This window comes from Parasteatoda tepidariorum, chromosome 7 (genome assembly GCF_043381705.1).
Source record: "Parasteatoda tepidariorum isolate YZ-2023 chromosome 7, CAS_Ptep_4.0, whole genome shotgun sequence".
Lineage (NCBI taxonomy): Eukaryota > Metazoa > Arthropoda > Arachnida > Araneae > Theridiidae > Parasteatoda > Parasteatoda tepidariorum.
This window is the reverse complement of record NC_092210.1, coordinates 51,886-79,816: the sequence shown is the minus strand read 5'-3', so window position 1 is coordinate 79,816 and position 27,931 is coordinate 51,886. Positions and strand designations below refer to the sequence as shown.

Sequence of the window (27,931 nt, the reverse complement as noted above, 5' to 3'; positions counted from 1 at the left end):
GTTATGCTCGTAATAGATTATACCAATCACAAAAGACTTCTGGTTAGTAACGCACAAAACAGCCAATCAAAATTGAGAACGCATGTATGTGAAAAGGTAATAATTTTTAATAATGCTGTAAAAAAATACAAAATACAAACTGACCTCAAATAAAACTCAGAGGACTTTGAATCAAATAATTAAGAAAATTCTACTATAACGTTTATAAAAAGGAAGATTTATGAACTCAACAACAAAATTATAACATCGGCATTCCAAACAAAAAACAAATTTCACACTTGTTACGTAAAGCTATAAAAAGACCGAACGATTATTTATGCAAACAATTATATATGATTATTATGACCTAAACTTCATGCAAACGATTGTTTATGACGTCATTAGATAAAAGTGTCATTAACGCAATATTATCCAGTGTTTATTAACAATTTTGAGTGCCAATGTAAAAAGATAGTTGTTCTAAAGTTTTATAATAAAATGTTGGGAATAATATTTTTAAGGGTGCCCCTTGGCGAAATTGGCTACTTATGTTTGGCGCTATTCCTGTTTGCGCGGAACACCATGGTAACAGGAATGGCATTCAAAATATAATGATATTTCAATAAAACATTGGAAAATTTCAACAAAACATCGGACAAAACTTGCAGTGAACCCAATATAAGCAAAATTAATAAACCCAATAAAAAGGATTTTGAATCGAAGCAAAAATTAATGGAGTAGGCACAGAGGAAAAGTAAAAAAAAAACAACTCATTTCTTCATTGAGCTTGAATATTCTCAGATTTAGGTGCACAGAATTATCTAATAACAGTTAGATACTGTCTAAATTTATCATGAATTGAATCTGTGTACCTCCATCGCCACATAAATTCGACGAAATACGAATCGAAAATTGCGTCTGTAATACCGGACCAGCTTTGATATTTTTTCTTAAATCTCTCTTTATGACTGCCCACATACCTTCGGTCTTATTGATCAGATTCAAAAGTAACCTTACCAGCCAGTATCCAACGTGGAACTAACGAACCTCTGAAATTACATATACCGTTAAACATTTAAAAATAACGCTAAAATCTAAACCAATCAGAATCACGATTGGGTTTCAACATCTCCCAGCTTGGTGATCAACCGCGATATCAACTTGGCGAGAATCAAGGGGCACCCTCAAATATAGTCTACCCAAATGTTTGTTTTGATAGAACGCAGTTATTTATTTTAGAATTCCAATATATTTTAATAGCTTTGATAAATCAGGTAGAGTTATTGGAAATGCGAATCAACACTCTCTCAAAAAACTATTCGCATTCCAAATTATCGAAATATATTGAACAGAGTTTACTTTAAAATGCTTATATCTTTTATAAAAAATGAATCGCCGCCGTGAATATCTTATGCGATATCAACAGCGGCATAGAGCTGAGCATGATTTAGCTGCACAAAATTAACGGGAAAATAATCGTAGTGCTATCAATACGCGACGGCGGAATGCGCGGCGAAGAAACGTTGAAAAGTCTAAGACGTTTAAATAAAAACGAATACCTTGGTGTACTTACGAATACTTCTGATTGAAACTAAAATATTTTGTCAGTTGACAGTCTTGAAGTTAATTGATCAATTACTTGCAATGGTATTTGCTTTTGAAATATTACTTAGAATCAACTTATTAGTATTACATGTTTTAATTTGTTTGTAATTTTTGTAAAGTTTTTTTTCATCAGGTTTTAATTGTTTTTAATTTAAAATTTAAATTACTGGGAGGGGGATAAAGCACTATATAGGAAGCGTCCTATAAGATTAACAATGATTTGAGTTCAGCTCTACCCCGCTTGCGTCAGATACGGAGATTAATCTCCGGCTAATGCCCTATAGTAATGTGTTAAGTAATATTGCTTCCTCGCTTTATATAAGTTTATAATATTGTTTGTATTGAAATCGCTTTATATAAGTTTATAATGTTGATAATAAGTTCCTCTGACATTTTACAATCCTATCATATTCTCTCTATGTGATGTTGCTGCAGAAAAACTGCCAGCTAATCTCCAGGAAAACGACTTTAAGTTTGTTCGCAAATTGAACAAAAATGTAATTGCGTAGCAATTATCGGGGGTTGGCGAGCGGTAGTGAGCAGGGGCTGGAGCCCTCTAGTATAACTAATTAATGTTCATAATTTTCTCTATTTTTCTCTTTTTTCTTTTTGTCCTTTTTGACTTTGTTATATTTATAATATATATATATACATACCCTCCAACTTATGAAGATTTTGAAAATAATTCTTTCTAGTGGTAGCGAACCAAAGTTGAAATTTTTAAAGCAAATGGATCTCTCTTAAAACTTTTATCAGAACTTAAGAATCTAGCCATATGGCCTGCACTTTTATAAGTAATAGTGGACAAGTTACGCTAAAATAAATTTTTTTTAAATATTAAGACATTAATTTTGCTACCGTCTGAAAAGAAGATTTCTGAAACTAGCAGTTGGAGGTTTCTGTAGCAGTTGGAGGGTATGTATATAAATAGATCTATATGATATACATGTATCGATGTATATACACACACACATAATATGTATACATATATACAGTGAACTCTCACTACTACGATATACAATACTACAATAACTCTCGTTATTAGGATAATGTTTCGTGGTCCCGGCAAACTTGTATATGAATTAATGTAATGCTCCTCTCAATATTATGATGTTCTCTGAAGCAATAAATCCCTGTAAAATGATTTTTTTTTCCAAATTTCAATCTTATTTTCTCCATTTGTTATTGATTTTCAAATATTGTAAAAATCCTATTTTATCATCTTTTGCCATTTTTCCATTTTTTTTTCTGACAAGAGAAGACTCACTGCTGACCACCCTAAGAGCTTCCATTCTTAGAATTACCTCCCTCATTTCTTAAGAAGTCACAGATGTAACATTCCTATCTGATTTCATTTCCTTTATGTTAAAAGCTGATCATGAGTCACAAATGACCACAAACATCACACATTAACACATGAAAGAGAATTTTTTTCGGTAGAGGGTGGGTGGAGCATCATTCACAAACAAAAATCATTTTCATACTTTGGACTCAATGCTTACTTACTTTGTTGGTTGACTTGACAGTTCAAAAAATGAATAAACAAACAAAAATATCAGATTATTTTCAATAAAAGCGGTTTTCAGGTATATTTACGATCTTACTGTCTACATTTATTTCAATTGGTTTTAATATTTAACCGTATTTAACACTATGCAAGTTAATTTTTGTGCATAATATATAAATACATTTATAGTTAACACATATATAAAAAAAAAACTTATTGTGTCCCCTAAGTATGTAGGACCTTGATATAACAATATATCCCTTTACAACAATATATTTATTGGGTCCCCAAAATATTGTTGTAGCGAGGTTTTACTGTATATATATATATATATTATTAAATTATGAAATAATTTACACTGGTTATCATAAATTAAGGAAAAATCACAAAAATAGCGATAACTCTTTCAAAAGTAAGCCAAACCGTGCAAAATTTGCATATGTTGTCCACTAAGAGTAGCTGAGTAAAATTGCAATATGCAAATTAGTGGCGCTGCACTCGGCTTACGTCATCTGCCTGGAGCATAAAAGTCCAAGTTTGAGAGAAAGCACACAAATTTTACTGTGATTGCGACATTGAAAATCTGAGATAGCCAATTCGTAATAATGACCTCTAGGCATCATTTGCCTGAAGAACTACGATGGAGAGCCATCGGGAGACTAGAGGCAGGGCAGAGTCAATCAGAAGTGGCCAGATGGCTAAATGTGAGTCCATCTGTGGTTCATAGACTTTGGAGGCAATTTCAAACCACAGATTCGGCATCTAGGAGGTTCAGTCAAGGACGGCCAACTGTTACGACCAGTGCCGATGACCGATATTTGACATTAAGTGCACGCAGGAATAGAACCGCTACTCCGACACATCTTAGATCCTCTCTTGCTGCAGCCACCGGAAGGTTGGTGTCAACGTCAACTGTGCGCAGAAGGCTCCACGAAGGTGGTCTGTATGCGAGACGACCAGCCATTTGCGTGCCGCTCACATCACGCCATAGGAGAGACCGTTTGCAGTGGGCCCGACAACATGTCCACTGGACGTCAGATCAATGGAGGCCTGTTCTCTTTACGGATGAGTCCAGGTTTAGTCTAGAAAGTGACAGTAGACGTTATTTGATATGGAGAGAACCTGGGACCCGTTATCATCCATCAAACATCCGTGAAAGAGATGCATACGGAAGAGGCAGTGTCTGTGTTTGGGGAGGCATATCCTTAGGAGGGCGCACATACCTCCATGTCTTTCCAAGGGGAACCGTGAATGCTCAGGTTTATCGAGACAACATCCTTGATGCTTATGTGCGCCCATATGCCGGGGCAATTGGTGATTGCTTCCTGTTACAGGACGATAATGCAAGACCACACAGAGCTCGCATTGTTGATGATTATCTTCAACAGGAAACAATTACTCGCATGGAGTGGCCAGCTCGATCCCCGGACTTGAATCCTATCGAGCACGTTTGGGATGCTCTAGGGAGGCGTGTATCTGCCATCAATCCGCCCCCTCAGACCCTTGCCACGCTTGCAACTGCTTTACAAGAGCAATGGCTCTCACTTCCTATTGAACTGATAGACCGCATAATTGAAAGCATCACACATCGCTGTTTGTGCTGTATTGCTTCTAGAGGCAATCATATTCCATATTAAAGGTACTTTTTCTATTGCAAACCGATACTTCCAATTTGTTTATTTTATACATGTGCTAATTTCTATACTACTATTAATGTCTGATAATTTCTTTTTATGTTGTTTAATACCTTACTATGTGTTGTATATTGTGGGTAAGTTTCATAAAATTCCATGTGTAATTTCTTGAGTTATCGCGATTTTTGTGAATTTTCCTTAATTTATGATAACCAGTGTAATAGGTATTACAGTTTAGTAGCTTTCTGTTATTGGATTGTATTTTACTTCCCTATTGTTAAGTATTGATTAGAAATGTAAGAATTGCAAAATGTGTTATGCAAATTAATAAACAAATATTTTTTTTAATAAAATATTAAAGAAAACAAAATGTTATACTCGCAGTGCAGACATTGATATGTGTACTATTAACTGCTCAGCAGACATCAAGTCAGTTGTAAGTCACTAGAGTTTGTTTCAATTAGGGATACGATAAAAAATGTTTTTTTTAGAGATCTATTGTCGGTAATTGTTTTACTGTATTCTAGTGAGCGCAAGAAAAACTTAATTCTTTCATTGCAATTCAACCCAAGAGTTATTTCCATATGTTTAAATAATTATTTTTAATATAATTAAAAATACTTTTATTTCTGTTTATTATATATAGTAAAATTTTATATAGTTTAGTAAAATTATATATAGTAACACAAAAGAACCTAGAACAAGTTAGTAATGATCAAAATATTTATTTAAAATCTAGGTTTGTTCAAGTGAATAATGATGTAAATATTTCATTGAAACCTCCAAACACTTCAGCTAAAATCTTTGCACCTCCTGCAGTTCCAACGCTGGGAAAATTGTCCAAAAGAATGAAATTCATTTATTTTTGGGCAAGAACTAGAATGGTACAAAGAGGATTAATGGTATGTTGATTAATTTATTGTTCTTATTGCTTACATTTAATTGCCTTAAATTTTAAAACTTGCACATCTTTTTTTGAATTATGATCTTACAAATAAAAAATAGTTTTTAAAGGCTAGTTAAATATAGTTATCTGCGCGCCTGGAAAGTCATGAGAAATTATGGAAAGTTATGAATTTCGGTATTGGACAAAATTTGCCATGAAATGTCATGATTTTAACTTTTTTTTTTAAAAAAAAAAGCATGGAAAGTCTTGGATTTAGGTTGCTAAAAAATCTAATTTTTAAAATGGTACCCCCCCCCCCCAAATTTCATGCTGTTCCGAATATCTGAATTTGTAACAAAATCCCCACTTACAGCCATATTTTTTAAAAATATAAAATGTTCTTATCATGCTCTTTAAAAATTACGCTGCTCTTTCAAAAAATTGAAAGAAAAAACATTTCTAGAGCGAATTTTCTTTTAAACTTCTGTGATTTCAGAATTTTTATCATTATTATTTTTTTTTATGTTATCAATTTAAAATTCTAGCTGAAGCAAGCCAGTTGTTCTGCCCAGCGGCATTTATTCGTGTTTACAAAAAATCAACAATGTTCAAAACACTTCACAAATGTGCAGACGTACTTTTGTAATAGTGAAATGAGTGTGCATGGAAATAAATAAAATAATTAGTTTTTACAGTCCACTAAGTGAAAATTTATTAAACACCAGTCATTGGTGAATTTTTCTTATTCCGAAGTAAGAACAGAAAAATCAGGAGTATTTCTTTCCTTTCCGATGAACATGAAAAGTATCTTTAGAATAAAATTCTGCAGGAAAAAAAATTTGCTTTTGTATTTTTTCAGCCATTTTATTGCTTCAACTCTTTCTTTAATCTGTTTTTTAAATTTGAAATCTATAAATATAAAGATGCAGAGTATAACAGTTTTGGTTATACCTATCATTTCAATTAATGTTCTTATAGTGCTTTTTCAAATTTATTGTTATGTTTTTGTCGGAGAAAGTAGTGACTTCGTTAAGTCATGAAAAATTCTTGCAATTAGTCATGAAAAGTCATGAATTTGAAAATCTGAAATGTAGCAGATACCCTGAATATTGAATTCAATTTTATCTGAATCGGTATTTACCTTATTAGTACTTTTTGGTTAGATGGATTCAAATCGTGCTAACTATTTTTTTTTCTTCGGAAGCTTTTCCATGTGACCAAAGCAAAATGGCCATTATCCCAAAACAAAACTGAAAATATTCATAAATGCATGAAACAATATCTACACACAGTGGATTCTCTGGATAAAAGGTTTTTGATTTTAACAAACACCAGAACATTCGTATTTAATAAAAATTACAAATATTCAATTGTGAAATAAAAATTGATTAATGCCAGCTTCATTCAACAATGCATAAATCCATGCGGTTCACCACCGAAAAATCAATCTTTCTCCTGTCACCTTGCCTTATCTTTGTAAAGAAAGGAGAGAAAATGGTACTGCACTTCTGAAATAATTCTGACATCGGCATCTTTTGATCTTTTCATCTGGACCACACAGGTTATGAGACCCCTCAAGTTGAAATGACTTCTTTCAATGCTTCTTCCCCATTGAAAATTTCTTTAATTTTCTTATCAGTTTAAAGACTGTATTTAACACAATTGGGGTAAAAAAAAAGAGAACAGAAGCATAATCTTTGAGGTGTTTATATAAATGAAACATTTATACAGACACTTGATAGCTGATCAATTGTGAATAATCACCTCCATAGGTCCTCATGACTTACAGGTATGCATTTCTTTTTCTTCTGTGAATCATGGGAGGTTTATTTTCCAAGAAGGTATTAACCATGTTCCCTATCAAATGATAAGTAGGTGTAAGGCGATGTGAACCTAATAATTGAAGCGGACTGAGGACAGTACACTCCTATTTGGTATCATATGTCTAACTTGAGTATCTATGCTAATGGGAAAATTATATTTATTTATTTATTTATCCGTAGCTACATCCAGAATTATGTATTTATATCAAACTTCTTTATATATTCTTTTTTATCTTTCTTATTGTTTAAATAAATATTCTTGTAGATATTTACAGTATCCTTGTAGATATTATTTAATTATTTATACATCTTTGAGAATATTCTAAAAACAATTTACGTTGTTAAATTTCGTTATATACCCTTCCCGTAAACGGACAACTCTCATAAATGGACAAATTTTTTGGTCCCATGAGTGTCCGCTTAACGGAGGCTTCACTGTATATATATATATATCAGAGTTCTCCCTATGAATAAAAAAGGGAAGGGAACACTTCCTCACAGGAAAGGGTACTTTGAGTTTTGAAAGGGCACTCACCACCGTTAAAAAGACCATCAATATCAAGATCATATAATATTATATGATCATCAAAATGTGTAATATTATATAATAATAATAATAACTGAATTCAATCTTCAATTTTTAAATTAACTTTTTATGCTATTTTATGTGTATGTTTCACAAAGTTATTCTCATTCAGTTTCAAACAATAACTTGTTTCAAACAACAGCATATTTTAAACTGAAAATTATGAGAAAATAAATAAATAAGCATTCAAAGATGCATTTTTAAATTAAAGCTATTTATTAAAAAAAAAAAAATAATGTTAAAATTTAAAATCAATATACCCCTCAAATAAAAGATGTAAATATCTCTGAGGACGAATATCATGCAAATATTAACTAGACATCATAAGAAAAATCTTACTAAAATTAGGGAATGAAATTTAAAATAAAATAACTATCAGTATCTAAATAAATCAGACATGAACTTTTCATTAAAACAGATGGTTAAGAAAGCAACCTTTTCCTAAAAAATAAAATAAAAAGGTAATGTTTCTAAGGGATGGTAGATTTTTTTTTTACAAAAAGGGCGAGGAGGGCGCATATATAAGAACAAAAGGCTTGCGGGGTGGGCCACCCTTCTAAAAACAATTAAGGAGAATATATATATATATANTATATATATATATATCACAATGACACTCAAGTGAGCTGGGCAGACTGGCACGGAATTTAAAAAGAGCAAATTATACTTATGGCAAGAGAACAATCATCCAAGTAACATAAAATGGAAGTGCTTCTGAATAAAAATTAGGGAAAATCTTGCAAAATAGTCCCAATGAAATGTTGTGTCTTATGGAAAAAGGAAAACCTGAGTAATTAAAATAGGTGCATTAAATAGGTCGAGAGAATAATATAGTTATCACAGTAAAGTAAATTCCATCAAAGTAAATTGTTTTTCGCTGGCAAAAAAAAAAGTCTTAATAGATTGATGTATTTATATAAGCTTGATAAGATACATTTCAATATTATAACTATTAATTATTATTATTTTTCAGATCTGTCTTGTGCTTTGGATATTTTTGTTGGTTTATAGTTCAGGAATAGTTGAACGGTATACTGGAAATTCAACTTTAGTTTCCAAACAAGGTATCCTTTTATTTTAATATTTATGCAATCGACAAATTTTACTTTAAAATACTTTAAATAATTTCATTGAACTTATTTTGTTATATTGAACCTATTTTGTATCATTAAAATTTTAATTATTCCTTTAATTAAAAAGATTTGCACCCAATTAATTGTTTAGGCCGTTTGTTTCAATCTTTATTTATAAAAAGATGACTGGTACTTTTTACTATACCTCTCTCTTTTTTTATAGATATTTTAAATTATTAATTAAAATAATTTAAAAAAAAATTATTTTACTTTGATATCGCAAATAGTTTCGCTTATTAATTTGATAACGCGAAGAGTTTTTAAGAAGAATCAAGAATTAGGTATAATTTACCCTTGATAAAAAATAAAAGTTTGTTATAGTAAGATTTCAATTCCTGGTTTATATCACCTTTTCTACAAATGGTGATTTGATAAAATTTCATTAAAAGTATAAAGTTCTAAATTACTAAGAGGGCAGTTTTATTTTTATTCTGTTACATAAAATAATAATTTGTTATTCTTTGTGAATTAATGAAAATGCATAACTGCAAGATTTTAATTTAAATCATATATATAATCATATTTATAATCAAAGTAAAATATAGTAAAAATTTAATTTTAACATTAAATATTTAACTTAATTAGCGGTTAAATATATATTTTAATTAATATAATTTGAATATTTACTTAACAAGTTATTAATTTAATTAATAAAATATAGTTTATTATCAAACCATTTAGGGCTAGGAAATTTTTTTTAAAGATAAATAAATTTTTTGTATTGATTTTACACATCATTAATGGTAGGTTGTTAGTTGGTAGGTAATAGGTACTGGAAATGAAATGTTATTAATAGTTTGTATTTACACTATCAGTCGAAAGTTTGCGAAAATTTTGAAATTTGCAAAGAAAAGATCTAAATTCAAATGTTCATAGAACTGCGAAAAATCACTCAAATTGCATGAAAATTTGATATGTTCTAAAGTGAACCATCTACAGTTAGTTCCATATGATCAAATTGCAATACTTTGTTTTTTGCGAACTGAATCCAGCTTTTCATCATGGGTTGTTTTTATGATGAAAAAATTTGTTAACACTTACCAAACTTGCAAAAAAATATTTTTGTACTTTCTGTTAATGGAAAATAGTTATTTGGACCGTTCTATGTAAGCCCTCAAAATTTTAGATCGATTTGATTTTTTTTTACTAAGTTATAGAATTTTAAAGAACATGTGTACTTTTCTCGATTTTTGTTCTATACATCTTGCACCAAAGAACTTTTTAGTTTTAATGTTTTCTATATTTTCAAATAATTAATATTTATTATAAAACAAATATTCTTATTCATTATTGTAATTATTGTTATTACAAAGAATTAATTATGAATATAATTAAAAAAATATCTCATATATGTCACTGTACACGATTGTACACAATGCGCTGTTTCATTGAATGCTAGAAGTTAAACAAACAATACTTTATTTAACAATTGTAAATGATCAAACCAAAATCACTGCACTATTGTAATGGTAGCCCAACTGGCTCAAACAAAAGTTCAAGAGCAACTGACTAGTTGGAAACAATTACAACAGATGGTGTACCGTTACCCTTCAAACTTTGGCAAGGCTGTGATCTTTTAATTGAATTTTGGTAACAGTTACCCAGGTTCAAAAATAGACAAATAACTAATGAATTACATGAAACATTTAACAATAAAAATTAAATTTTATTATAACTATAAATTTTCAACAAACACAACTTCAATCATTTCCAGATGCCTTCATGTGCACTAAAATTTCCAATTTATAGACTTTTAAATTTCCAAATGGTTATACTCAAGATAAAACTTTTCGATAAAAAGCACTTTTAAATTTCATATGCACCACATTCAATTAATTCACACTAAAAGAGACATTTATGAAATGAAAATCCTAGCTTATTCTAAATTTACAAGAAACATTTAAACTTTAGGTCATTATATTCCTACAACAGATAATTAAAATTAAATATCCAAGGCTCATCTTAAAATAGGTATCTTAACACCTGATAGAAATAATTTAAAATACGAAATAAAATGCTCTTCTAAAAAGTTACTAAAAAGGTAAGAAATTAGAGTTTATAAATACAAAAGGAACTTGCAGATCACCTTCTGGAACGCCCACCGGGCTTGCAGCTAGACTTGTGGACTAGGAGAACTTCGACTTTCCGACCGCCATTCAGTTCTTTAGAAACATTCGATTTTCTGCCGAGGAACGCTGAATTCTTGCCAACCGTCTTGAACTTAGCGACATTCAGTCTATCACTTCCCGTCAACTGTTCTGAGGCTTCAGATCAACTTTCTTCCAGGCAACAGCTCATCCGACCAATGTTGCGTACTTAGTTGCGGCATCCAGAGACTCTTTCCAAACATCAACCTTTCAGCATTTCAGCCTAGATCAACTCACTCCGAGACTCCAGCTATATCTAAACTCATTCTCGATGATACCGGCTCAGAACACACTTCTAGTAGCCATGATAGATCCTGTCAGCGGTGATGTTTCAACCCAACCTTCCATCGGGCACGATCCGCACTCCCGTCGTCCTGCTTTTTCAGCCACTCTTCACGCCTCTTATACTTTTTTCATCAAGACGAAATAATCCATACTGACCTGTTTACTCGCTCAAAAGTCATCCTGCATCCAGTGCACGTCAGAACAAAAAAAAAGATCCATAAGAAAAACCAGCTACAAACCCACTAATACGCCATAAAAGTGATAATCAAAACCTCCTTAAATGTTAATACAATTTATATCCACAATCTACCCCAAAAATCCCATTTTAAAAGGATCAAAAAAAATTTCTCATGAAATATCATAATTTTGATTGCATTTAAATTTTATCTAGTGGTGCCATCTATTGAAAAATAACCCTTCTTTAAAAAGTATTGATACAAAAAAAACTCCAATAAATTCCTATTTATTACAATGGCGTTTCGCTTAAGACCGAACAGTCACATTTCATCGAAAATTTGTTTGTTCTTGCAAACGAAACGATGTTTATTGTTAATTTGAAGAATGTACTGTAAAATTTCATTGACTAATTTTTTTAGTATTAAATTATTTTATTTGAAGCAGCGTTTTAAATATGTCTCCTAGAAAAGAAATATCAACTGAAAAATGTGCAGCTATAGTATCTTTAAGAAAAGCAGGTCACACTATAGACAAAATCGCTGCATTAGAAAATGTTTCATTAGCATGCGTTCATTCTACAATTAAAAGGTGATGAAACAGGACTCTACGTTGATCGCACACGTTCTGGAGGGCCAAAGATTACATCAAATCGAGATGATCGAAAAATTATTGTTACAAATTTAAAAAATAGATTCGATACACCAGCACAACTGAAGTGTAAATTATTCCTAGGCTCAGAAAAAGTTTCAACTTCAATAATAAAACTGTGTTTGCGTAAAGCTTGCTTTAAAGCAAAAAAACCTCTTCTTAGACCCAAAAATAAAGTACTACAATTAGAATGGGCTTGCAAGTATCAGCATTGGTCAATCACAGATTGGAAAAGTGTACTATGGACTGATGAATCAAGATTTGACATTTTTGGGAGCAAACGTCGCATGTTTGTAAGGCGTTGTGAAGGAGAACGAATGCAACCAGATTGCATTTGACCAACGGTTAAACACGGAGGGGGTGGCATAATGTTTTGGGGATGTTTTGGAAATGATATACGCCAATATATGTAGGAGATTTAATTAAAATAGATGGAATAATGGACCAAAAAAAAGTACCATTCTATTTTGCAACGTCATGCTATTCCTGCAGGTGAAAAAGTTGTCGGTTCAAATTTTGTATTTCAGCAAGCAATGATCCCAAGCACACGTCAAAATTATGCAAAAAAAAAAAAAAAAAAAAAACGAAGTCAGATTGAAAATTATGACCTGGCCAGCTCAGAGTCCTGATTGTAACCCAATAGAACTTTTATGGGATCATTTGGATCGACAAATTCGATGCTGTGATATTTTGAACTGAATTCGGTTATGGGACATTTTACAGCAGGAATGGAACTCTATATTACTTGAAGTGATTAATGGCTTGTTAGAACGAATGCCACACATATGTAAGGCTATAACAAAAGCAAAAGGTGGATGGTTCGAGGAATCTAAGATTTAAATGTTAATTTATTTAATTACAAAATACAAATAAGAATATGTTAAATATTTGATCTGTTGTAAATAAAATAGTTTAGTAAAAATGCAAGTTTTTTATACTATTGTTATTATTTTTTAGAATTATTTATGTAATTATTGTTATAACTTTTTGTTTTAATTTAATGTAAAGTAAAAATATCACAGCAAAACTAATACATATAAGTAATAAATAGAGCCCGGATTTTGATGACCTAAAAAATCTCAACTAATGCCCTTAAAAAGTGCAAAAAATGCCCTTAAAAAGGGCCAAAAATGCCCTTAAAAATGCAAGAATTGCGCAAAAAATGCCTTAAATAAAGTAAACATATTGAATTAAAAAATATTTTGGTCTTTAAAATTATTATGAGTCATTTAAAAAATATAAAGCAATGCAATACTTGTTCTACGTTCATTAAAGTTTGAAAAATATGTTTTATATCCTAAAATAACAAAAAAAGGAAAATATATTGACACCAAAATATTTTTATTTTGTATAGAAACTTTAATGGATATAACAACTTCCATCTCATAATATTACTAAATATCAGAATTACATTGGATTATTAAATGTTTTTTGATAATTTGAAATGTAAACGAGCGTCTCTTGTCTGAAAGTAAATTTTCATTCCTGCAGAAGCTTCTTTCAACGTCTACTGATGTTATAGGTGCGTACTTGAAAAAGACGGTCTCACTTACTGACAATTCTTCTTCAATTTGAAAAGATGTTGCTTCACCTGTTAATATCCTATAGATTTTCTTCATTGTTTGGAAGCCAGTGTAATAATGAAAATTGATAAAAAATAATAAAAATTGGAAAAAATTAACAAAAAACTTTAAAAAATGCATTAAAATGCAAAATACGCCCCAAAATTTAAAGAAAAATGCCCTATAAATCTAAAAAAAAAATGCTCTAAAAGACCAAAAATGCAAAAAATGCATAAAAATGCAAATGTCATCAAAATCCGGGCCTTAGTAATAAATATAAACAATAAATATAAACATTAATAATTACAATAATGAATGAGAATATTTGTTTTTTAATAAATATTAATTATTGGAAAATATAGAAAACAATAAAATTAAGAAGTTTTTTGGTAGAAGATGTATAGACCAAAAGACTGCATATGTGGAATGCTCAAAAATTGAGAAAAGTACACATGTTTTTCAAAATTCTGTAACTTCGTCAAAAAAAATCAAATTGATCTGAAATTTTGAGGGCTTACATAGAATGGTTCAAATAACTATTATCCATTAACAGAAAGTGCAAAAAAAATTTTTTGCAAGTTTGGCAAGTGTTCAAATTTAACAAATTTTTTCACCATAAAAACAACCCATGATGAAAAGCTGGATTCAGTTCGCAAAAAACAAAGTATTGCAATTTGATCATATGTAACTAACTGTAGAGGGTTCACTTTAGAACATATCAAATTTTCATGCAATTTGAATGATTTTTCGCAGTTCTATGAATTTAGACCTTTTCTTCGTAGATTTCAAAATTTTCGCAAACTTTTGACCGGTAGTGTATAATTGAAAGTTCTTGTTGATAAGTAGTTAGTAATTTTTATAATACAATAAGCACTTAGTTTAAATGCTAACTATTTGCTTTCAGGCTTTATACCAACAATGTAAATTTTTTATTACTTTGCAACTTAATTTAAAAAAAATTTTTGTTTATGCAATTTTAAAATAATATGTCTGTTTCTATCCATTTCCATCCGTTATATGTTTACCTTATAGACGAAAAATTCTAACAAGTGTTTTAGGTTTTAGATTGACTGTAAGAAGTAACGATAAATGTAATTGATTGCAGTTAAAAATATATATATATATATTTCATGATTTATCAATTATCAGGGTGCATACAGACTCTTTATACTCCTTAGAAACTCCTTGGAAATAAAAAAGACTCCAAGGAGTATTTGGAACTACTTAGATTTCCAAATTAGTCCTTAGAAACTCTTTAGATTATTGTGCTGCATAGATGAACTTACTAAGTCCGCTGATGAATTTGCTGTCCAAGCAGGGAAACTAAATGATATAACTTGGCTGTCAAAATCTAATAGTTGAAGAAAAACTTTAAAAGAAAAAAAATTTGAATTGCAAGAGTTAGAAGAAAAGAATAACAGCAAATAATATAAATTTTACAAGTTACAAGCAAACTTAATTAATAATTTACTGTGATTTTTTTTTGTATAAAATGCCTTAGATTTTCTTATGTATTCAAATTTAAAAATATAAGATTGGTAGGTTTTTATGTTAATCTTTAACATCTGTGCTTTAACAAGATTTATTAAAATATTCGAAAATGGAAAATGTATTTATGTGTAAAAGTGATAACTTCATTTATTTTTCTTGATGAAGTTTGACAAAGTCAAAATTTATTTCAAAAGAGCTTGAAAAAAATATGCTATATATACATTTTTGAAAGTTCCTTATAATAACTGTCTTTTAATTAAAAAAAAACTGTTTAGTTATCTTTTAGACAAAGTTTTTAAATTTTTGATAAGTCCTTGAAATTTTGGACTCCTTGGATTTCTTTTTCTGATCTCTGTATGAACCCTGTATGAAAAAAAAATCTCTGTCTTGCTGTTTTTTTTAATTATTTATTATTATTAAAAATGGAACAATTTTAATTATTTGGCATACTTGTAATTTTCAGTGTGAAATCCATTTACTTTACAAATTAATAGAAATTTTTTTCTGTATATGCAATTATAAAATAATATATCTGTTTCTACCTGTTTCCATTCATTACATCTTTTCTGTATTTTAGGTTTCAGATTGGGCGTATAAAGTTAAAATAATTTTAATTGATTACAGTTAAGAAAGTTTTATTTAATGATTTATCTATTAAGAAAAAAATTAAGCTGTTTCTTTATTAAAATTACAATTTTAATTATTTCACATATTTGTCATTTTCAGTGTTAAATCCATTGCTGTCTAAGATTTCACCCAGATTCAATAGCACACTTTTAAATTCAAACGAAACAAATGAAAATAAAGCCTGGAACTGCAGCGATCAAACAGTGAAAGAATTTGCAAGAAACATAGATATACGTCTAAAGCACCATAATTTAAACTCTTGGCAGTCACTCTATCCCCAACATTGGACTACTTTATTTGGATACTATAACATATCTCTTTCTGGAAGGTAAGTGATAACAAGCTGTTTGAAGGTTAATTTGTTATCAGTTCATATATATTGATTTATGTATAAAATATTATTGTAAATTTATATTTACTTCAGATGAAAATTAGAGAGCCGGGAAAACCAGCCGGCTGAAGACTTCCCGTGTAGTAAATGGTGACTGGTGTACATTAAATCTGTTGGGTCTCTAAGTCCTCTATGTTCAAGGACTAAATTGAGCTCCGCAAGGTCTAATCTTAATAGACTACAAAGAATGGTCTGTGTAGCCCTATCAGGCTGTCTTAGAACACTCCAACAGCTGCTCTAGAGAGCTTACTTGGACTTCTTCCATTGAACTTACGCATTGAAGTTGAAGCTCAGACAGGCATAAAGCGTCTAATGTACCTTGGCCTATGGAAAGAGTATTCCAAGCACTTGTCATGGGGCATCTTGTTTAACAAGTGATGGATATGACCTCTTTTATTATGCCTAGTGTCTATATGTCACTAAGATACGCTTTTCACAAGCCTTTCAAGATCCATTTTCCTACTAGGGATGAATGGTTTAATTCTCCTCGGTGGCTTAAACGCAAATGTCTAATATGGTACACTAATGGTTCAAATCAGGAGCAGGAATTTATTGCTCCAATGACGGTACCAAACTTCACTTCTCCCTGGGAAACTATGCCACGGTTTTTCAGGTTAAGGTCTATGCCATTATCTTGTGCTGCAAGATATGCTTAGAAAAGGGGTATTAAAATATGACTATCCGCATCTGTTCTGACAGTCAGGCTGCTTTCCTATCACTGTCAAGGTGTAAATTCACCTCTTTGTTAGTGTGGGAATGCTTCTCGGCCCTCTGTGACCTGTCCGCTCATAACAAGGTATCCCTGCATTGGGTATCTGGACATATGGGTATTGGTGGAAATGAGCTAGCTGATGAAGCAGCACGGGCTGACTCTAATGCAATTTTCTGGGGCTCTGAACCTGCGCTGGGAATTTCTCCCTCCTCATTTAGGGCATCCATTTTCAAGCTCTACGGCAAGATTGCCCATGAACAATGGCGCGCTGCTGACGGTCAGAGACAAGCTAAGGAGCTGAATCGCGACTGTCCTAGTGTACGTACTGGTCACTGCATCCTCAGGAGGCACCTACACATAATGGGAATAGAATCCAATTATCGTTGTCGGGGTTGTCATCTTGAAGTAGAGACATCACGACGCATACTCTGTGATTGTGATGTCTATTCTGCTCAAAGATTTGAGCATTTAGGGCAGCATTGCGTCAATACCTGGGAACTGCAAGACGTTCCTGTAAGGTGCTTGCTGAACTTTATTTCAGCTATAGGGCTTTCTTGCTAATCACGATTTAGGGTTTGGGTACAATAGACCTCTGATCGATGTGTCCTGCTCGTCAGAGCTGCCCAACCTCCTCTATGTCCCATAACAAATTATACCTTCAGGGTAACTGAATTGGAGATTGATGGTTCTTTGGTTCTGGTCAAAATTAGGATTTGTGGATGAATGAATGAGTCGGCCCTATAAAATGGGTGTGACGTATGGGTGTGCCAGAAGTCGAATTCTTGGCCCCAGATGGCGCCACTGGAAAAAATAAGCTGTCTCACCCGCTCCGCCTTGATAGCCAACGACAACAACATGAAAAATTATGTATTAATTAAGTTGTTTTCGGTCAAATATTGATTTATTACAACATGTAGTATAAAATAAAAATATCTTTGTTGGTAATATTTTTATAAAACAAGTCGGTTCCATTTTGAATTTACTTAGTGTGAATGTAAAAGTTTCACTATGCAAGGGGTGATGACTTTTATGGAATTGAGAAGAGGTAAATATTTTATTGTGTGTTATGATTTGATTTTTTTTTACTTTAGAGTTATTATGTCATTGATGTTTATCTTTTTCGAATGCTATCTATTTACCATTTTGTGTTAATAAACTCAACATTCAATCCAATAATGAAACAGAGTTTCCTATTAATAAAATCTCCAAACTGCATATTTCTAACTACATTGAAATTTTTTTTATCACACATTTTTTTATCACCACCTAACAAAGTCATTTTAAATTTTTTAATTTCTTTCAATTTAAAAAAAAATTCTTCTGAAATTAAAAATTTAAAAATCAAGTCTCCTGAAAGTAAAGAATAAACTTTTTCTTGTGTACGCTTTTTTAATGGAACTACTCACACTGCTTATTCCTGTGACATTGTACAATCAACTCTATGTTCACATTCCAAGCATTCGTTTATATTATATATTACTTTAATTTTTAATAAAAATTCTTAATTGTTTATTTAGAAACTAAAAATGTTGTAACCCTTTGTTTTAACTCTGAAATGTTCAAACTTCCTTAGAAAGAAAATTTCTTGGTAGCAATTTTTAAAAAATATTTTTTAATAAATCTCTATAGTCAAATTTACCAATAAGTTTGGATATAGAGATTTTTTAGTGTAGTTTATTTAATTGAACAATTTTTATATTTACAATTTAATTCTCTGATTTTAGATTCATCAGTATTTTACCTCCTATCCACGTTTCTGTTGCCGTAGAACCTGAAGTAGCTATTGAATTGAGGAATCCTAAGGATTTTGAAATTTCAAAGAAATCATATTGGCAGTTTTTATCATCTGGAGAAATAAAAGATGGAGGTAAGTAGCTTTTTATTTTACTATTTATTTCACTTTTATGGTGACTCAAGGGATAAGGCTCTCGTCTTCTAATGAGATTTACTGGGTTCGAATCCAAGCGATGACTGGTTGATACGAATCGCACATTTGGCTCACACCTACAGTGCTAACATAAAATATCATCAGTGGTAGGATGGATCATAGGTTAGAGTCCCCTTGCCATCAGGTTACCCGTGAGAGGTTTCATGGTTTTCCTCTCCATGTAATGCAAATGAGGGTTAGTTCCACCAAAAAGTCCTCCTCAAAGGTAAATTTCTCCCAATAACTGATCCAGGAGTTCCCTTGTCTTCTGCATTGGGTTCAAAATTCTAAGGCTACGGAGTTGAACATTAGTTGCCGTAAACCCTAAATTTGGTCGGTTATTCAATGACAGTTACAAAATAAAAATGTATATCAAATCTAAAGATTTAATTAAATTTTTATATTTTTTTATTCTTACATGAATAATCGCATGGAAAACAAAAAAAAGATTCATGTCAAGAAAGAAATATTTGTAAGGCTCACTTTTTATGCATTATTTATTCTGAAATGAATGAAACAGGGTGTGTAGCGTTTTTAAAAAGTGCCTAAAAGTGCTTATTTTAGATTTTATTCTATTTATTTCTATTTGTAAAAGCCTTAAAAGGTGCTTTTTTCATTGGGTGTTTTTAAAAAGTGCTTAATTTTCCAATTTCCAAAATGAGTTATTTTTTCTTTACCATGTCTATTTTCACTACGAATTACGCAAAAAAAAAAAAACAAATATTACTCACATTCTTCTGTTCAACGTTTTCACAATTCATTCAACCCCAATCTATTTCAGCTTACCGTAAGTTCGTAGTGTCTGAAAACGACAATTGTTTTACATGTTTGATGACATACTTGCGGTTCCACATGTATTTCATCCATATAGAGCTGGATTCAGTGCGAAGGATTCTTGCCCTCTCATTTGCAACTCTGCTGCATTTTGCAAGAGATTTTCAATTTCAGCCTTCATTTTCTGCTTTCTGAAATTGAGCCAAAAAATCTCTCAAATTTTCGTTGATTACGGGGATTAACTAATTTTTTTCTTCCTAATAGCAATAGAAAATTTTATTTCTCTTGTTATTTTCATCTTTGGTGAAGTGCCATTGTCTTTGTCACTAGCAAGCTAATGCCCTTCTCGAGAAATTCAATTTATTGATCAGTACCATAATCTTCAAACTTGACTCGGGGATCATTCACTAATTATGTATTTTAATGTGGATTCCTAGAGCAGTCAAGAATCTTAAAGCTTCATCTCCTTAAAATTTGTATCTGCCTTTTATTCATTAAATTTAAGAATTGAGAATTTTAGACATAATATTTTTACTTACCGTCCACCAATTTTAGGTTTTCGACAATTGTCAAAAACTATGTCGAAAGGTTTTTTTACCATGACGGATAAAACTGCCAATAGTGAAAAATCGCCAACCCTACCTAATTATGACATTTCATTAAAGTGCTTAAGAGGTTATTATTTTTGTTGAAAAATTAAACTATACACACTGATAAATGCTGTTTTAAGATTTCTTTTTCCATTCAACCATTACTATTTTTTTTAAGAAAAAGAAAAATCAGCAAGTAGTTGCATAAATCATAGATGGAAAAATAGCTTCACATCAACACTTACAAATTAATAAAGTCGTTGGTAAGAAAACTTACAATGATCTTATAAAGGATTTACACAAGGTTTCTATAGTAGTTTTACTAAGTTGCATTCATACTTGTATCAGTTATATTATTTTTAAGTTGTAGTTTCATAACTGCCATGTTTCCGGTTTTTTACAACTATCTCCTGTTTACCTTTATATTCTCAAATTTCTCCGTATTTGTTGAAGAAATTAAAAAAAAAAAAATAATTTCATGACAAAATATCCAATGATGACAAAAATGCTTCTCTTATTCCTCAGCAGATTGTGCTATTGCTAGTACTGTAGTATGCTGAGTGGTATCAGAATTGTTTTAGTTAAGCCGTGATGGCTCAGGGGATGGTGCATTCACCTTTCAATGGGGTGCACCCAGGTTTGAATCCCATCGATGATTGGTCGATATGAATTCCGCATCCAGCACTCAACGACTGCAGTGCTGACATAAAATATCCTCAGTGGTAGATGAATCACGGGTTAGAGTTTCCTTGTCGTTAGGCTAACAATGGGAGGTCTACGTGGTTTTCCTCTCCATGTAACTCAAATGAGGGTTAGTTCCATAAAAAAGTCCTCCACAAAAGCAAATTTCTCCTAATGCTTGATCTAGGAGTTCTATTGTCTTCTGGATTGGGTTCAAAATTTCAAGGCTACCGAGTTGAACATCAGTAGTCGTAAACCCAATATTGGGTTGATTAGTAAAATCTCCGTTATTTTATTTCTCCAATGTTGGCAGTAATATATATTTTATGTGGTAAATTTTACTTGCAATATCACTCTGATTATTGATTGCAGAGAAATAATATAAATTTTTTTGCAGACATTGATGATCTGCTGTCTAGAGATCTCCCTTACCACCCATCTTCACCTGGAGAAGTAGCAATTGCTATAACCTTAGCAATTCCCAGCTTGCTGTTTTTCATATACCTCATGGTTGTACTTTATCGCTGTATGTGTTCCAAGCATTATGCAGAGTGGCGCTCATCTTGGAAGAATGCAACAGGATCAGAGGGCAATAGATTAGGATATTCGGATGGAGCTGCTGATGCCAATCTTGTGATGGAAACATTTCCTTTAAAATTATGTGGTCATTCTCAGGTAAGACTCTTTTTTGTAAACCCCTTAACAGTGACATGATAGTTTCATGAAAAATTTTAATGAATCTCTTTGTTCTGTTAATTTAAATCAATTTTAATCCAATTCAGTCATCAAAACTCATTCACAAATTATTTTTAAACAGCATTTGCATGAAAAAATATTAGGTTCTCTCTCATTTTCTTTTAAGAAATTATCTTTTTAATTAAAATTATTAGTCTCGGATAAAAAATAGATTAAATTACAATTAGAAACAGATTAATAAATCTTCATATAGCTTCTTAGAAAGAAGGGATTCTTATTGAAAATTCAGTTCTCAATTTGAAACAACTAAAAACAGATGCACGGTGTGAAATTAAAGTATATGTTTACAAAATATTTTTGTTTCATTTAAATAATATTTTATTCATTATTATGATTCATGCAGGTTGTAGTTTTCATTTTATAGTGAAATGTTTAGTTTGAAAAACATGCTTCCAATGTTTTTAGCTAGCGAGCGAAGCTTAACTCTTTTATTTTCTAAAATTGTTATGTCTTAAGATATTTTTTATATTTCTGAAATTTATCACCTACGTGGTGGTATACTAATTTTATAAAGAATTGATTCTTATTATGTATCTTACTGGATTACTAGTAAAAAGTTTTCAGTGCTCTTGAATTATTTTATGGAAACTAAAAAAAGAGATAAATTTTTTCTTGATTGCAAGATTTTTAACCCCTTAACAGTGACATATATTTCAGAAAAATGGACCAAAAATGGAAATTTTTGTTAACTGTTTAATTTTGTTCTTTTTATTATTATAAAAGTTAGAAAATGGTTTTTTATAACAAAAATAAAATTTTAAATGCAATGACTACTGTATTTATAATTTTTGGATACACATGAAAAAGTAATGGATTACTTACACATCTTATTCAATTTGAGCAAATTAAAGAAAATTTTGAAGCTAAATATAATATAACAAGTAAAATGTAATATAAAATCACTACAATATGATTTTCAATACATACATTTTACAAATCTCTTACAGTATGGTATATCCCAAAACACGATACTACACACAAGCCCATATCGCAGTCTTTGCCCTTGACTGAAGTTATAATCGGTGAAAAACTAGGACCACTCATGCCATCTGTTAGGAAAATAGTGAATTAAGTAGGAGCGAACTCAGGTCATATTTCCCAAAATAGAAACGTTAATTTTTCTCCAGCCCAAAGTCAATTCGGTCATCAACAAATACTGCACATAGTAGTTGCCCGAACTGGATTCGGGCGACACTGGCATGGTGTTAATCATAACTTTTAAGGGTACAGAAATTGAACTTTTAACTTGCTATTATGCAGAGAATATGTAAATAATCATTTTTAACTCTTCTCTTTTTTGATGAATTTAGAATAACTTTTATAATTAATATTATTAAAGTGTATCATAATCTTTAGTCATAATACACTAACATTATATTTTGTTTAAGAAATAATTTTCTCCCTTGATCCATGGTGCGCTTTAACTAAAACAAAAAACTAATTTCACATTACAAGTTAATAATATGGTCCTCATGTCGGACGGTCTGACACAAGATACATAAGACATAAAGTTACTTATTTTTGTTTTATTTACAGGTAAATAAGATGTATATTGAACATAAAATCATGGATTTAAAATATTTTGAGTTAAATTTAGAGCTATATTTTTTTATATTTAGCTGAAATTTTTCACTAGTTTAATAAAAAGAAACTTTATCATAATGTTTATTGTAAGTGTCATTGATTAAAAACATTATAACTAAACTTAAAGTTATTTATTTTTAGGACCTATTTTTAAAAAAAGTATTTTTTTTTCATTATTTTATGGAGACTACGATAATTTACTCCTAGTTTTTTGATTGTACATATGATAGGGTTTTACTCTTAATTACTTTGTTGTAGAACTTTTTTTCTTTTCAGAGCCCTTAAATTAGTAGTAAGTTAATGGTATTAAAATTTTATACAATAACATTTCCTTTCAGTTATTCTGCTGATTTTTGGTCATCAAATCCAATTTAATCTAGCTATATGCATTTTTGTTTCTGCTTTAAGTATTGTAAATTTTTGAAAAAGGCATTTTGTTAAATCTTAATAGCTTATTTCCTACTTGATTTTTAATTTTGCTTCGTTTTCTTTGATTGCAACCTATAAGTAACATTTTTGCTTAATTAAATGTACTTATTCTTAGAAATTTGACTACAGTTTTATATTTGTTTATTTTCAGGATTTGGAATACCTTTGCACAGATGAATACACTGTAGTTAGCACATGCCTTGATGGAAACATTAATGTATGGGATTCATTATCTGGTGAATGTCTTACTGCTATTAAAAGATCTGGGTATGGCAATTACAGTGTTTAAACTACTCTAAAGACTTAAAGCAGTTTTTCCCAAACTTAGGACTTTTATGTACCCTTTTTAAATTTTTCATAACACAGTGTACCACAAATAAAAAATAGAATTTATTTTTTACTATAAAAAAATTACACAAGAGTTAAAAATCACAACTGGCTGCTGATTTCACTAATTATTAACTGTTCACTCTGCAAAAAATAGCCAATAGAAAAGTACGTAATCATAAATTTTCATGGCTAGCTTTGTTTTGAAATAAAATTTTTAAAAATTTTTGTTGCAAGATATTTTGCATAAGAACGCGTACCCCCTCTAATCTGTTCCTGTACCCCTGGGGGTACGCGTACCACACTTTGGGAAACACTGACTTAAAAGAAAAAAAAGAATCTGTTTTTTTTTGACTTAGGGATTATCCTGTCGACCTGTCAACGCTTGCATAAGTGCTCCTCTGGCGCCATCATAATGAGAAGCTATTTCCAAAATAAACATTCTAAACACATTAAAATTATCAAATAATAAGGAAATAACAATAACAAAAAAAATATAAGTGTAAAAATACGTAATAAAAAGTTTAATCAAAACAAAGTTCAAACCTCTTTTTTTTAATATTTTTTATAATTACGCATTGAATTATTCTTGAATCTAACCATATGTGTTATTGTAAATCATTTTGGCAGCCCTTGATAATTTTTAAAGCGCAAGCAGACAAGTCATTATTTTTGTTTAGTTGCCGCAACATAAATTCGTTAACTCTGAATCAGAGTGTTTTCAGACAGTTCTGCGGTGTTTCCTGTTTTAAATTTGCAGTTATTGGCACAGAGGCTACCTTTTGGCGATAAAATCGGGTTTGGGGAAAAGGATCGACGGGATAATCCCTAAGTACGAAAATGACCGACTGTATAATCCCGAAGCACCATTTTTGTTTTTATTTTAAGTTTATTACAGTTTTGTTTGTTTGTTTTAAGTTTATTACAGTTTATTAGTTTTGTTTTGTATTAAGTTTTTGTTTTAAGTTAAGACTTAAATAGTCTCAACACATTTGAAGCTATACACATAGCTGCCAACTCTACTGAACTTTGCCAGTTTCTCTTGTTCTACTGGTTTAATTAAAATTTAATGGTTTTTGTAAATTTTACAAAATTCCCTTAAATGGAGTAAGTTTCCTAAAAAAATTTTTGTTCAGAATATTGCTTGCTTGAATATTTAATTAAGTATTATTAATACATAATAAGTCGATTCTCATTTATAGAAATCAGTTGAAACTTTTTGTTCTAAAATGTGCAGTTTATTTTTATTCAGAACTCTCTTTTTAAATTAATTATAAAAATATTTTAACTATCTTTGATGAATTAAATGCCTATTAATATTTTAAATTATGAGTAAATATAATACATAATATTTCAAGTATTTTTAATGTCAATCATAACTGGAAAATATTGCAGTTTTTCTGTTTTGATGACTATAACCCTATATGTAAAATATTTAGTACATTCTGCAACAATTATCATGAAATTTATATTATTTCGTAAAATCTACTCAATTTTTTCTTATGCATGTTTGCAGCTGTATATATGCTTGATAAAATCAAAATTTGGAAAAATATAAAATTGTTCTTTTTTCTTACCCTTCAAATCTTACCTTTTTTTAATAAAAAAATTTATAAATTTATTGAACAGTAGTCATGAAAAGTTTTTACTATATTCATTTGTCAAGTAAGTTAGTTTTGTCTTAAAAAAATTTTTTAATATAAAATTTTTATTTAACGTAGAATTTCTTGAAAGATAATTTGACTTCAGCAGTCATATTATTTTTTTTGCTCATTAAATAAGAAAACAGAAGCTTTTTATAGCGCCGGATGATTAAGAAAGTGGAATGTTTTGTATACAGTGTGCATTAAAAAAGCTAGTATTGATTCAATTTTTTCGAATAACTAAAGTGACTTTAAAATTTTTTTTTGTGTTTACTCTTTTATTCTATAAAATACTAATTTATATAATGCAGTGTTCTTTTTATTTAAATAGAACACTTTAAAATTATTTTTTTTAAATATTTTCTTTGTCAAAAAATTTGAAACATAATAAAAATATTCAAAAATGTATGATATTAAAAAGCAATGATAAGCATTTCTATAAAATTATTTTTGCAGTTTTAATTTATTCACATTTTATTTTGAAAAAAAGAGCATGTTTATTCATAGAAATTACGATTCTGTGTCTTGTTTCACATCTTAAAATTGAGCATGTACTGATTAATAAACATATTTAGTGTCTACTCCTCAAACGGGAATGCAATTTTAGTACTTATATAAAAATCTGATAACTAGATTTAAAGTAATTTACATGTTCCTTTATGTATCTATATATCTAAGAAATATAAAATATATTTATATAAAAAAGATCTATGTTTCCAAATTAATAGAATTTTAATTTTATACGTAAATACAGCCAAATTTGCTTCTGACTCTGGGAAATATATTTATTTATTTATTTTTTGGTTAGGAATTTAATGGAATTATAAAGAATTATGTAATTTATGGAAAATTTATTATTACAATGCGTATTAAATGTAAATATATTAAATATATATTGAATGTTTTTCATTAAAATAAATTGCATGTTTTTCTCTGGTTTAAAAGAACCTGAAAAAATGCTGATGTATTTTTGTTGCATACTAATAAGAGTTCACATCATTTTCAATTATTTTAATTCATATATAAGATATTTTAACATTTTTAACAATAAGGAATTATAATCACATTTAAGCAAAAAATTTTATTACGATGCATGGATGTATTAAATGTTTTTTAATAAATAAATTACATGTTTTACTCTGGTTTAAAAGAAGCTCAAAAAATAAAAAAATGCTGATGTATTTTTGTTATATACTAATAAGAGTTCACATTATTTCCAATAATTTTTATTCATAATTTACATTAAAATGTATCATTATGTATATATATATATATACAGACGTGCCAACTCTCCCGCATTTTGCGGGAGTCTCCCGAATTTTGAGTTATTCTCCCGCCCTCCAGAATTAATTAAAAAAACTCCCGAATTTTACTGCTATCGATGGCCAGACACTCACAATTACCTAATTTTTCCGCGATTGCGGAAGTTTTGTTTTTCTTTCAGTGTGAATTCCATCCCCTCTTATTGAACTACCATCTGCCTGAGGCGTAGCTGCACGTGCTTTATTTTTCCCTCCTCTTCAACGTTACCCCTCTTTAACACTCCTACTTCACCCGCCCCCTTACACTGGGATTCGTAGGAATCTTCGTGTGGAGTTGAATGCGATGACGTCACATGACGATATCGAGTGACGTCCGTACAGGAGTGGGGAAACTCGTACTCTCAATTGTTATAATTGATATTGTATCTTTCTGTTTTTATAGTTTTCAATTCGTATTTTACCACGGTTGGCAACAAACTTGTAAACTAGCAACGTGATATCCATTATTCGCTTAGTCTTCGTATATTAAAATTTTTTTTTTTCAAGGATGTCTAAGTAGAAACGGAAGTATGCAACCAATTTCAAAAAATCATGTACCAATGACTTTAGCAAGACTTAATTGCGAAGAGCTAAATCTGCAACTCTTTTTTTATGCATACAGTAGAGAACCATTTATGCGGTATCCAGATAATCCGGGAAAAAGTTTCGCTCGTTTCTCCCGCCATTTTGAACTAAAACGATATGGAAAAAAAAAGTGGAAATTGG

The 27,931-nt window shown here is 30.3% G+C and overlaps 1 protein-coding gene across 1 annotated transcript in view; it reads left to right on the top strand.

Annotated features, from left to right (window-relative positions):
- SCA (SREBP cleavage activating protein) overlaps nucleotides 1-27,931 on the top strand; it is a gene marked incomplete in the record, with an annotated part of 84,765 nt that overhangs the window by 31,711 nt on the left and 25,123 nt on the right. Inside the window, 6 exon segments of the mRNA XM_043053770.2 lie at nucleotides 5,465-5,627; nucleotides 8,994-9,084; nucleotides 16,190-16,418; nucleotides 18,918-19,060; nucleotides 21,563-21,840; nucleotides 24,086-24,201. Of these exon segments, the coding sequence (XP_042909704.1) occupies nucleotides 5,465-5,627; nucleotides 8,994-9,084; nucleotides 16,190-16,418; nucleotides 18,918-19,060; nucleotides 21,563-21,840; nucleotides 24,086-24,201 (1,020 nt within the window).